Source organism: Echinops telfairi, unplaced genomic scaffold (genome assembly GCF_000313985.2).
Source record: "Echinops telfairi isolate 266 unplaced genomic scaffold, ASM31398v2 ScPeMD7_7420;HRSCAF=8458, whole genome shotgun sequence".
Classification (NCBI taxonomy): Eukaryota; Metazoa; Chordata; class Mammalia; order Afrosoricida; family Tenrecidae; genus Echinops; species Echinops telfairi.
In genome coordinates, this window is record NW_022111320.1 from 45071164 (window position 1) to 45084522 (window position 13359).

Sequence of the window (13359 nt, forward strand, 5' to 3'; positions counted from 1 at the left end):
TTTTCCTCTCCAATGGAGGGTCTGGCAAATCCAGGGCCTTGAACGACTCTGGATGTCAGCGATGCCACCTTTTCCATCTCCCACAGGTGCCAGCTCTGTTTTCTTTTGTTCAGCATCTTGGATCAGAGGATGGTAGGAGTAGCTAATTGGGTTTCCCCCATTTCCTCGTGCTCTTCCTCATACCCCTCACCGCTCCAATCCCCAGTGCCTTCTGCGGGGCCCACATGAGACCCTAGATTGTCTTTCTGAACCAGGAAGATGCCTGCTGAGCCCATGGTATCTCCACTTAGACTTACTGCTGACATCCAGTGTAGGAGCTTCTCAGAGTCCCTAGTGCAGCGGTTCTCAAACTGTGGGCCGCAACCCCTTTGGGGGTCGAATGACCCTTTCACGGGGGTTGCCTGATTCATAACAGTAGCAAAATTACAGTTATGAAGTAGCAACAAACATAATTTTATGGTTGGGGGGCGTCACCACAACATGAGAATTCTATTAAAGGGCTGCAGCATTAAGGAGGTTGAGAACCACTGCCCTAGCAGTACCTACACTTTGAATTCCAGTCCAACAGGATGTGTTGAGGCACCCCCAAATGTTCTTGACATAGACAAATGAGCACATCTAGATTCCCCTCTATTTTTAAACCATCTCAACTGATATTTTGTCAACTCCTGGAACCTTGTTTTTCACCAAAGTCTTGACCATATGCTCCTGCCTCCTCAAATGGTTGAATATCAACCAACTCTTTTTGGTACTCTATGTATTTAGTCCTCTATGTATGTCTCAAATCTTTTTGGTACTCTATGAAGAAATGGTATTTGAGATAGTTAAGATTTATTGTGTCAACCTGGCCTATAAACACATATGGGATTAACTGAAGGAAGGAGAGATAAATGGCTCTGTGAGTCTCACCTTTTGAGTTCTCCAGTCTGTTGCTTTCTGATGGTCAGACCAGGGTGCAGCAGCCTTAGCCAGTTCCCTGCTTCAGTTGGCAAGGCTCACTTCCTGCAAGACATCCCTAAGGAAAAGCCATATGGACTTACCCCGATGCAGCCCTGGGTGCTGGAGCAGCCATGTGGAGACCCCTGCCAGCACTGAGAAGCTTACACACTCACTGATTTGGCTTTCCTCCTGCAGTCGGCATCATTGCGTGTGTTTTGTGACATTGAGGAGGACTTCGTAGATTGGTGTTGGACATATGGGCTAATGTTGAACTTATGGGTTTGGACAGCACTGGGTTTGGATGATTTCTGAATGTATACTTGCCCTTTATATAAAACTTTCTCTTATACCTATGAGTTTCTGTGGATTTGTTTCCCTAGTTTACCCAGACTAACACAGTATTCCTTCTATCTTCTTTTGATGCTTCCTACTTCAATATTTTGCCCATGAAATCCTTCAAACCTTGAATTTTCTTCTGTTCTTTTAGCTTGAAAAGTGTGAAGTGTGTTCTTTCTTCCCTTTGATCTTCTAACTCCAGATCTTTGCACATGTCATTCTAATACTTTGTGTTATCTAGCAACCCTTTAAAATCTTCTACTCAGCTCTTTTATGTTGTCATTTCTTCAGTTCCCTTTAATTGCTCTGCATTCAAGGGCAAATTATAGCTGCTCTTTTTCTTACTTTAAAAAAAAATCATTTTATTGGAGCTCCTACAACTCTTATCACAATCCATACATGCATTCATTGTGTCAAGCACATTTGTACATTTGTTGCCACCACCATTCTCAAAACATTTGTTTTCTGCTTGAGCCCTTGCTATCGGCTCCTCATATTTCCCCTCCCTCCCACCTCTCCTCCCTCATGATCCCTTGATAATTTATGAATTATTATTATTTTGTATAACTGCTCTTCTGATAGCCATTTGGTCTTTTTCTTTCCTATTTTGTTTTAATGAACGTGTGCCTCATTCCCCACCATCCATGTGTCTGAGGAGCATGCTGGCTGTCCCAAACCCAAGACAGTTTTTGTTTTCATTCTTGTTACAAGTCCATGGTATATTTCATATTCTTCACTAAAACCACCATTCAAATGCAGTCATTTCCCAGTCTTCCTCATGCATGGTCCAGTTTTCACATGCATATTAGGCCATTGAAAATACCATCCATGGCTTAAGGTCACCTTTATCCTCAAAGTCACATCTTTGTTTTCTCACATGTCAAAGCGGTGCAGCATATTTGCCTGATGAAATGGCACTGTTTGAAAAGCTGAAGGGAGCTGTTTATTATTTGACTTTTGGAGCTAAAAGTAAAGCTTGATTATCTTCAGTTTCTGAATTTAATGTACAAAAAGATTCATACAGTCAATTGTTTCAGTTTTTCCTCTGACTTCCTGCCAACTGGCTACTGCACTCATCATTTCTGGCTTACTTTAGAGCTCAGGAAAAATAAGAAGAAAGAAAATTCAAATCAGTCAATTGTTCAGCTTGTGAACAGCTATAGTGAAAGTCCAGTGGAGGGCAAATTATTGACCACAATCTATTTTCATAAGTATCCACAGGATTCAATTGCCAATTACTTCAGTTCCTTATTGCCCTAGGGTAGGAATTGAAAGTTGGCAACATTTTTGCATCCACGGGAAAGAAAACAACTGTATACTTTAAGTACTATGCTGAGGGGGACGTTTGTATGTCAGTGTCTTAAGATATGTGTTATTAATTTAAATCAATGTTTTTAAATTCTCAGAGTTAATGATATTCTTCCTTTTTCTTCTATTTTAGGCAGCTCCTGGTCAAAGGGGACACACAGGTCCACAGGTATAATGATTTTTTTTTCTGAACTCTAAATGATAAACATTCCATGTCTAAGCATTGAACTAGAATAAAGGCTCTGTAAGAACGTTTCCAAATCTAAAATTTGCTTTTTGATGATATTAGTTATGAAATAAAATCTTGGAAAAGTTTGGACCTTTTCATCAAAGGTGATAAAAATCAATGATCAAAGACAGTACTTGGCTCAATTACAGTTCAATATTACCTTGCTTGGATGTCAAGTGCATGCTTTAGAGACACAGTGGGTGACCTCGCTCTCAGACTCTTGTTCAGCTGACTTTGAAGGCTTTCTCACAATTTGCATAAAATCTCCAAAATCCTAATGCAAATTAAGTATTCTGGATATTTTGTTCAAATGTTAATTATACCAAAAACTATGCCATATACCCTTACTACACACTGGCTTATAATTATTACCTCATTATACATGCTTAGGAGCCCTGGTGGCATAGTGGTTACCCGTTGGGCTGTGATCCCCAAGGTCTGCAGTTCAAAATCAGCAGCTACTCCTTGGGAGAAAGGCTGGGCTTTCTATTCCCATAAGCAGTTAGAGTCTTGGAAACTCACAGAGGCAGGTCTAGCCTGCCCTCTAAGGTCTCTATGAGTTGATATCAACTCAATGGCAGTGAGTTTGGTTTTGATTTTTTTATATCTGCTCAATTAACCTGCAATGACAAAGCAATTGTCACTTTGAATTTTACAAAGTAGGGGAAACACATCCTCCTATTAAAAATGCTTTCAGGGTAAATAATAAATCCATCCTCCATTACATCCTGGCAAAACTCCTGAATTTTAAAGAATTTTAAAGAAAAACACCTCACTACCAGAGAGAAAAGATGGGGTTTTGTCTGTAAATGAATGGAATAATACATTCCAGAAAGCAACAGCATAGTAGCTTTGTGATACAAGGAAAAATAAATGTTAACCGAGAATTCAATACTTCGCTAAACTATCCGTTTGTGTAAAGTAGGTATTTTTTCAGATAGACTAAGACAAAGAGAGTTTACTATACATATACAAGCGCCGAGACGAGACATCAACAAAGAGTAGAGCCAATGGCATACAATAAATGAATGAGATGAGAGAGGTGTTGAAGAATTTCCTCTTTCTGATTTATATGGAAAGTGAGGGACCATTATAGTCAACTACCTACTAAAATATAAACTTAAGCTCACCTAATAGTTGTTTAAATTAAGGTTCTTTGCACATCCCTGCTCTTTTTGGAACTTTTATTGGTCACAGAATGCAATGGCAATGTGAAGAAAATGCTCCACTTTTGATCCCTAGATATTTTGCCTACTTAAATATAAATGTTATACAATGCCTGGAATTTTTGAAGAAAGTGTAAATTAAATTTTAAGATTGTTTTGAAACCAGTACCCAAAAGTTTATACACATTCCTTACTTATTGACATGGTTAGATTCCAAAGACCAGGTTATGATGTGAAAATCAGTACTATGTGAAAATAGAAGATGACCTAAAACAGATTTTTTTTTTTAATGGAGGAGAACTACATCCTTCCATCACTGCCATGTTACATTATTACATGACTACCAAGCCACTGAAAATCGTGGCACAGCTCAGTGGACACATAACTTTAAACATCACAGTATGTGTGTCCACTGAGCTGTGCCATGATTTCATCGTTGTACTTGGTTTTCAAAGTCATATTGTCCTTGAGATTGAAAGTTTATATATATTTGTAATCTTGCCCTTAAAGGAGATGTCCTAATAAATAATGTTAACAAACGCATTCTTTCTCATCCCAGGGAAACCGAGGAGTCCCAGGACCAGATGGACATGAAGGCTCACTGGGAGTCAAGGGGCCTCAGGTACATGTTAAAACTAATAAGAATGTTAGACCACAGAAAGATTTACGTGTTCCCGCTTTCGAGCAGGAAGGCCTAAAACCTTGAAATCAGCCCTCAAAGGCCATTGCAGAATTCCAAGTGTTCAAAATTAATTCAGGGTAATAAAATTAAGAAAGTAGCTCTATCTTGACTTGCATTACGCTGGGTCTTCTTTATCTTTATTACCAGTGCAGAGGTAGAAGCATCAGCACTTTGGCAGCCCGTCCTGTGCATTGGGCTTGGGCTGGTAAGGGTATTCCAAGGAGACCTTGAGCCAAGAGAAATATTCAGCCCCAAATCTGAGAACTGTGGACAATTTAGCACAGCAAGAGCTCAAGGGCTATAGAGTTGGATGACCATGTTGCAGAAAAATGGCTCTATTCTCAGAAGTAATTGTCCCAAATACAGCTGGACTCCAGTGGAGTGATCTATAGTGTGGCATGCAGCCTGCTTTTTCTAGTTCACTTCTCTGGGGAGATGCCTTGAGCACTTTTTCCTTTGCAAAGAGCAAGCCATGCTTGGCTCTTCACCCTGATCACATGAGGAAAAAGGAAGCAAGTGCCAGAGAGGGCAAAATATCGCCTAAAATAATAAAGGAAACGAGAAAGGAGAGCCGAGCAAGTGCTAACATGTGGAAAGGTCAGACCACAAAATGCCAGAACAATTTTTTTCCGCCTCAAATTTTTAACTTTGAGAGCTTGAGAAATAATTGCATTTGGCATCTGCATGACACTCAGCAGTTCTGCTCTTTTTCAAAGTGGTAGTGCGCATAGTTATACAAACATAAAAGTAACTATTCCACGTCGGCAACTTGGTGCATGGAAGGTGCACAAAGTACCCTAAACATCCGAAGAGACACTTGGTCCACATTTGCCAAGATTTCAGAGCAGGAAATAGTCTTTTCTTGGCCATCTAGTGCTTTCTGATTTTATGTTTCTGTTTTTGTTTTTCGTCTCTGCCAATGCTTGCCAGCTAAAGCATGTTGGGCCTGGATTTATAGAGAAGGATTTCAGTGGGTTGGCTGGATTTATTTTGTGTGAAACAACTAACACTACACCATTCTTCTCCCATTCATATCGACCCTTACTCTTTTGCGTGGTATGTTTTAAAGGGAGATGTAAAACCTAATCCCTGCATGAAGGTGGCTTCAAATAACACATGGAAGCCAGAGTTAATAAGCAATATATAATACTCAAGAAGTACTCAGATAAATGTCCAAGCTGTATCTCACCACACACCATATTTTGTTCATGGCCAGTTTTCAAATAGAAATGCCACTTAAATATCCGGATTTCAGATCTACGTAATTCAGGATTGTTTTGTTTTTAATATCAGGAATGTGCATTGGGGATTTTAAAGATGCTTACGATACTTAGATAGCAGAACTGAAAAGCTCGGCTATTCAGTATTTCTTCTAAGCCAAAGTCACTTCAACTGCACCAGCCAACTGCCAGTGTTTCAGATTAAGCCACTATCGCCCCGCCCAGAGAAGAGAGAACTCAACAGATGGAGATCAAATAACAGCAGATAGGAGCTCTCATTCCAGTTCCTGTCCATGCCACTGATTTAGCGTTTCATCCCACATTATCTGTCAAGTATTCTCTTTTAGGGTGGAAATAATGCTTTAATTCTATGTACATAGGGTCCAAGAGGAGATGTTGGTGTGAAAGGAGAAAAGGGAGGTCTTGGAAGTAAAGGTCCTCAGGTATGTGATGAGAGAAATTGCAACGATGTTTGATGTCGGTCTTCTCTGGATGTCTTTGTGGGTTCTTTCCTTTAGATGGAGTTCTTGAATAATGCCGATGGGCCTGCAAAGGTTGGTAGGTCTGCCTTCAGAGCACCAAATTGATGGTGGCCCTCAAATCCTGGTTACCTCCGTGCAAAGCAGGTTGCTGACCTGGCCAACAGAGAAATCATCTCCCACCCACTTTGTTTCAGCTAATCAGCAGCTATTCTGGATTAAGAATGCTCCCTATTTGTAAATCAGATCATGCCACCCAATTGGCCAGGGACTTCCCATGTGGTGCGTATTCTCTGTGGCAAGAATATAGCCAGCTTAAGTGGTCCTGAATGCTAGCTGCACATGAGACCCTCCTATAGAAACCATGGACCCACCAGAGACCCTCCCTCTTACTTCCATTAAATCAATTTGGACTCACAACGACCCTATAGGACAGGGTAGAACTGCCTCTGTGGGTTTTCAAGGCTTTAAACCTTTGTGAAAGCAGAAATTGTCACCTTGCTCCCCTGGGTGTCTGGTGGGTTCAAACTACAGGCCTTGCAGTTAGCAGCCCAACGTGTAACCCACTATCCCACCAGGGCTTCTTCAAATCCTTCCAGACCATTTCAATTAGAATCCCCGGAAGTGGTGCCAGCATACTTAATATTAATGCCCCCCAGGTGATTCCACTGTATACTGTGGCCTGGGAGGGATGGCCTGGCACCAATGGTTCTCCGGCATCAAAATATCTAAAAAGCCCCTGGGATTTTGTTGAAAATGCAAATTCTGGTTGAATAGCTTTGTGATGAAGCCTGAATTCTGCATTTCCACTGAATTCTCAAGTGATGCTGCCGCAGGTAGTCCCAGGACCACACTTGGAGGAGCAAAGCCCTTGCTTACCTGCTCTCATAGGATATAAGCATGGGTTTAGTTGGTTTTCTGTCTTCTCATCTAGATTGTATGCTCCATGAGGGCCAGGATGTTATCTTGTGGATACTGCATGCCCAAAGTTCAAAACAGCAGTGCCTGGTGCACAGGAAACCAGAAACCAAAACCCAAGTCCACTACCAGAAAGTCCATTCTGACACATAGTGGTCCTACATAGGGTTGTCATGGCTGTCAATCTTCATGGGAGCAGATCGCCTCAACTTCCACCTGTGGAGCAGCTGATGGTCTGAACTAACAACCTGGTCATGAGCAATTTAATGTAAGCTTCATAAGTCCAGCCGTGCCACCAGGGGCCCTTTGACCCATAGTACAGCTCAACCAGCAGTAATCTCATCAGTGCATGAAAGGATGAGATGGAGGAAAGGACTTGTGTTCTTGCCGACAGGGGAAAAATGGGAATCCATGGCTTTGTGCCCATTAGTTAAACTGAGCAAGGCCCAACACTTCCACCATCAAAATATTTAAGAAGCATTTGCATATGATTTTATTTTGTGACACTGTATTGCAAAGCATATTAGTTGCTCCTTTTAAAGATTTTAATTCTCCAACTTGATGAATGTGCTTCTTCAAAAAGCGAGGCAATTTGTTTTTTCAATTTCACGATAGAACTTAATGAGTGAGAAGCTACTAATTTGTGGTCCCATCCTGAATCCTTAAAAGTTTGCTGGCACCAAAATTTGGGATTCAGGAAAAATTTGGTAAATGCCAAGGGAAACATACCTTGAGCAATGACTTAATCTGTTTATATATAATATTGAGATGTAGATGGGTTAAAATCCAAAGGTCTTGGTATTTCCCTTGGTCTAGAATCCAATGTCGTATCCAAGTGGCTGTTACTCACATAAGTGATTCCATTTGCCTGGTGGTGCATCTTTATGAGTGAGTCCCCTCTAATCGTGCGTTGGCTGTTTGAGTGTAGTCATTAATTATTCAACCTTCTGGCCTTGCTGGGCTTAGTTAAAAGGCATGTCTTTTCTCAAGTCTGACTCTTCTGTTTATCTAGCTGGAAAGTCTGATTTCCTTTTTTTTTGTTCCTCTTCTTGAAATCCCCTTGTCAACCACACAGTGTAAATGCTGTTTCAAAGATGTGTGGAATTTTTTATCTCCAGAACATGATGAATGGGATCTCACATAGTTGTTTCCAAAGGGAAGCAAACACAATCAGATATATAAGAAGAGAGCATTGCTCTTTACTGGCTCTATAAATCCATTGCCACCGGCTTCAGTGTTTTACAGCGCATCGGGGTTAGTTACTTGAGAGGAATAAGAAGAGTCTTTGAAAGTTTTTCTTAAGCTCTGCATTTAGGAAAAGGGTTGTGATGTCTGCGAACAGTGTTTTGAGAGCTTATTAACGTGTGCAGTGTTAGGCACTGCATAAATCAAACATGTGGCAATACAGCTATCCTATGAAAGAAGTGCAGCCCGTGCACAATAACAAGGAGGGAATGTCCTTGGAAGAAATGCTGTTTGCGTGTTTGTTTGTTTTTTCTGCTTTGTTTTGTTCCCTTCCTGTTTTAACTCAAGGTTCTACCCCAACATATATGCTGTTGGCATCGGTTTGCTAGTATTTTGTTGAAGTTTTTGCAACTACATTCATAAGGATATTGGTCTGGGGGGGTGGTGTGCGCACGCACGCACAGACACATGTATAAGATATGTCTTTGCCTGGCACTGGTAGCAAGTTAATTCTAGCCTCTTGGAGTGAATTAGGAAGTGTTTCCTTTTCATCTGTATTTTGGAAGCGCTTGGAAAGGGTTGATTTAATTCATTTGGTAGAATGCATCAATGGAGCCGTAATTACTGATGCAATCTCTGTATTTGGTATATGTTTGTTTAGAGTGTGTATTTCTTTTTTGAGCTGCCTTAGGTAATTTGCACGTTCCGAGGAATTTTCCCATTTCATCTAGGCGACCTCATTTCATGATGGGCCCTGGGCTCATACAGTCAATCTTAGACTTAAAAACAAAGCTTCTGTGAGGTCAGTAGTAATTGACACATTTCTGATTTTAGTTATTTGCATTCGTGGCACTCTGTTAGAAGTTAGTCATTTTTATTGGCCTTTTCAAAGAACCAGCTTCTGGTCTTGTGGTTGATTCGCTCTACTTTTTTTTATGTTTTCTATTTCACGTGAATTCTCTCTAATCTTTACTACGAGTTCTCTCCTTCTGCTGGATTTGGGTTTATGTTTGTCTTCTTTGTTTGGTTCCTAAAGACAGAATGTTAGATTATTGATTTGGGGGCTTTTATTTTTTAATATACTCATTTACAGGTATAAAGTTCTCACTGAGCACTACCTTCACTCTATCCTTTACATTTTAATATGTTGTACTTCCATATTCATTCATCCTATAGTATTTTTTCAATTTGCCTTGATTTCTTTTCTGACCCATTGAATCTTTCTCTTCTACCATACTTAGTTGCTTTTTCCCTGATTCAGCATTCATTTGCTTACTGCTAACTTTTACGGTTTACAAGTTCCAACAAAGTTGGTTCTAACAGTTCCTGCTGATTTGTGTGGGAGGACCGGGTCTTGGACTTGCCCAAACCACCATTTGCCAATGTTACTCTCTGATGACAGGTGATAGCAATGGGCATGGGGAAATAATAGCATATGCGGGGGTTGGAGCTGACTGGTTTTGAAATGTGACCTAGATGAAAAGGTCTAGGATGATTCTCAGGCATCTAGTTTGAATTTCAGGGCTAAATGGTAGTAAAATTCCTTTAGAAATGGAATACTGTGCTAGGAACATGTGACTTAAGGCAATTTTAAAATAATAAATTCCCATGAGATATCTAATAAGCATTTTAATCATTTAATCATTGGAATGAGTCTGACACTCAACGAAGTGCTTTGGACTAAACCCAAACCCACCACCATTTCATCTATTTCAACTCACGGTGACGTAGGACAGAGTTGAGCGGCTTCATAAAGTGTCCAAGTCTGTCAGGGTTTATAGAAACAGATAACTTCATCTTTCTTCCATGGGGCCGCTGGTATGGCCCCTCTGCTGAGCTCTTAGCAGTTGAGTGCCTCAAAATAAATAACTATGAAATTCCTCTCAAATACAAAGAGAAAAAGAGTCCAAAAGAAGAAAGAAGAGTCTTGGGAGATTGCCACTAGGAGATCAGAGAGCTAGTAGGAAGACTATGGTGACTTGGTGCTACAAAAGTTATCAGAAACGTTCCAATAAGTATCTCATCAAAGACCAGTATGATAAGACAGAGCAATGCCGACTTGATTGAACATGATGGTCATTGGGACTATCTCCATGCCAGTTAGAGGTGAAATGAGAAGGAAATAGGAAAAAATGCTATGAAAGTGAAATTTACATTTTTCCTTGAACATAAAAAAGAGTAAAGGGGAGGGAGACATCAGACAGTGTAAGACATGACAAAATAATAATAATTTATAAATGATCAAGGATTCATGAGGGAGGGGGGAGCGGCGAAGGGGGGGGAATGAGGAGCTGATGCCAAAGGATTAAGTGGAGAGCAAATATTTTGAGAATGATGAGGGCAACGAATGTACAAATGTGCTTTACACAATGGATGTATGTATGGATTGTGATAAGAGTTGTATGAGCCCCCAATAACATGATTTTTTTTTAAAGGGGCAAAAGGGAAAAATAATGAGGGATTGTGTAGAGATCATTATCACCGTCCTTAGTAACCGAGTTATTATTCCACAACCCTTTCTTTTAGGAGATGTTTTGTATCCAACTTATTATGGTTTGTTTGTTTAATTCTTAAGACCAAAAGATTAATGTCACAAGTTTATTTTCCGGTGCTGCACGGCATGCTTATTACTGAGAGTTGGCTGATTTACTTTTAAGTTATAGCAACCAAGGCAAAAATGTTTGTGAAAATGAACTCAATTCATTGGTGCTGAAATTGATTGCAATTACCTATAAACAGTTCAACCCAAAGAGATTTTTGCTACCATCTGTCTGGATACCACAAAGGAAAAATCTGATCCCAAGTGTTAATAACAGAGGCAGGAGTTGTGCTTCTCTGAATTTAGATTTTTAAAATAGTTAGCTCTCAGGATGTTCTAATGAAGCATGTTTTCTAGAATGTTAGAAGGACTAGGTTGTATTATATCTAACATATTTTCCACGCAAATACATAGTATATTTATCCACTGATGGGGATTTATTTGCGTTTACTTTTTCTAGCTTATTACTAAGTGACTTTTTTTTAATTTGAATATTTAACTTGTACCACCTTAACAAATTTCCTTATGAATACCTACTGCTTTTAGTAAAATTTTTGAGCTTTCTCATAGATGATAGGCTTTTAAAAATCTATGGGAAATTTTCATTACCTTCTATAAAACGTTTCTATAAAGCTTCCGAAGCCCCCTCAAACAGATCATATTATTTGAAAACAAAAAATAATCTTACTTGACAAAAATGGTTCCTACCAAAGTAGGAGACCAGTAAAGAATAAAGTCCAAGGCCAGCGCTGGTTAGGATTCCTTCCTTAACGAGTCTACATTTAATGGACGGCTGCCCGACCAGCAAAACAGTGGGAACCTGAAATCTCTTTGGAAGAGAAGACTCACAAGGACACACCAGCATTTACAAAACATCCGGAATGCGTTACCGCATGACTCTTCTTCTCTTGCCTAGCCTTTCGATGGTAGCTGAAACACTTTTCCAGGGCAGAAATCAGAACAGCCATGACCCTTTCTCCGTCTGTAGCTCATTTTCTTCTGAGAAAAAGATACAAAGGGGTCTAAGAAAAGTTGTTTCACGTTCTCCTCTATTTGCCCTTTTGTTTTGTTTCAGGGACCTGCTGGACCCGGAGGAAAGGAGGGGAGTCAAGGCCACTTGGGAAGCCGAGGAAATAAAGTAGGTCACATTCGTTACAGCCACCACGGCTGAGGTTTTCTGCTGAAAGAAGTGCATCTGGTGCTGTTTGCCAGAGTCCTTTCAACACAAGGGCGAGCACATCTCATGGCCCGACACCATGACTGGGTTCACAGAGGGCCAGCGGGTGTGGACCAGCATGAAGTCAGGCGTTCCTGACCGGCTCAATCTCACGAGGGCCTTCATCCAATCTGAAGCAAGAAGCTTCAGGGAAAGGGGATGCTTCTGGGGCAACCCTTCTTCCTTTTCTCTGTTCTTTCCTTCCTTTCTCCTTGCTCCCGTTCTCCCCGCCCTTTGCTTGTCTTTGCTTTCTTCGTTGCCTCCGTTCACACAGACCTTTGTTTAGCACCTTGTAAGAGCAAAGTCCTGCGTGGTGTTAGGCTGCAATGTCCCCCACCCCCAGGAGGCCAGGGAGCTTGGTCTTCGTTGTTCCTAAGCCTCCCTGGTGCTTTGAACAGGGTGTGGCCCATGGTAGGAGCTTAGTAAATATCTGGCAAATGAATGCGTTTCTGGGATGTGATGTTAAATCCCCAGTCAAGAAATCGAACAACACCTTGTATTGGGTAAATCAGCTGCAAAATCCCGTTAAAATGTCACGTCATGGACTCAGGTGTGCCTGACCCACACCGCTGGGTATTTGCAATTGCCTCGTGCACATTCGAAAGCTGGAGGACAGGAGAGAAATTGACACGTCTGAGTGATGGTGTCGGTGCGAGCTACGGAATAGACCGCGGCTGCCGGGAGAACGCACGAGGAAAACGAGGCTGCTTTGGAAGAAGAACGGAAGAATTGCCAGAATACGCCTTGCTAGGAGAAGTGAGGCTGGCAAGACCGGATGTCCTGTGGGCATCCTGCCAGGAGCGAACGTCTCTGAAGAAGGACATCGTGCTTGGTGAAACAGAGGGTCTGCCAAAACAGAGGGAGCTTCGCAGTGAGATGATGTCACTGTGGCTGGAACCTTGGACTGAAACATGACAAGGGTGACACACGGGGCAGTGTTTCTTTCTCTTGTACATGGGGTCCCCGTGAGTGGCAACCAACTCAATACCACCTAAGAAAATGAGTCTAATATTAACGATGACATGGATTCAACTCCGACAGAAGCTGGAAAATGTTAAAGACTATAATCAATGGTAAAAAGTAGACTGCACAATGGGCCTGAAAAGGTGGTTTACATCGTTGACTGGGGCATGGGGGGGGGG

At 41.1% G+C, this 13359-nt stretch overlaps 1 protein-coding gene across 1 annotated transcript in view; it reads left to right on the forward strand.

Moving 5' to 3' along the window:
- Positions 1 to 13359, forward strand: part of LOC101655657 (collagen alpha-6(VI) chain) — a 134799-nt gene that overhangs the window by 60415 nt on the left and 61025 nt on the right. The window contains exons 20-23 of the mRNA XM_004704181.2: positions 2717 to 2752; positions 4538 to 4600; positions 6261 to 6323; positions 12077 to 12139. Coding sequence (XP_004704238.1) covers positions 2717 to 2752; positions 4538 to 4600; positions 6261 to 6323; positions 12077 to 12139 — 225 coding nt within the window. The remainder of the gene's footprint in view (positions 1 to 2716; positions 2753 to 4537; positions 4601 to 6260; positions 6324 to 12076; positions 12140 to 13359) is intronic.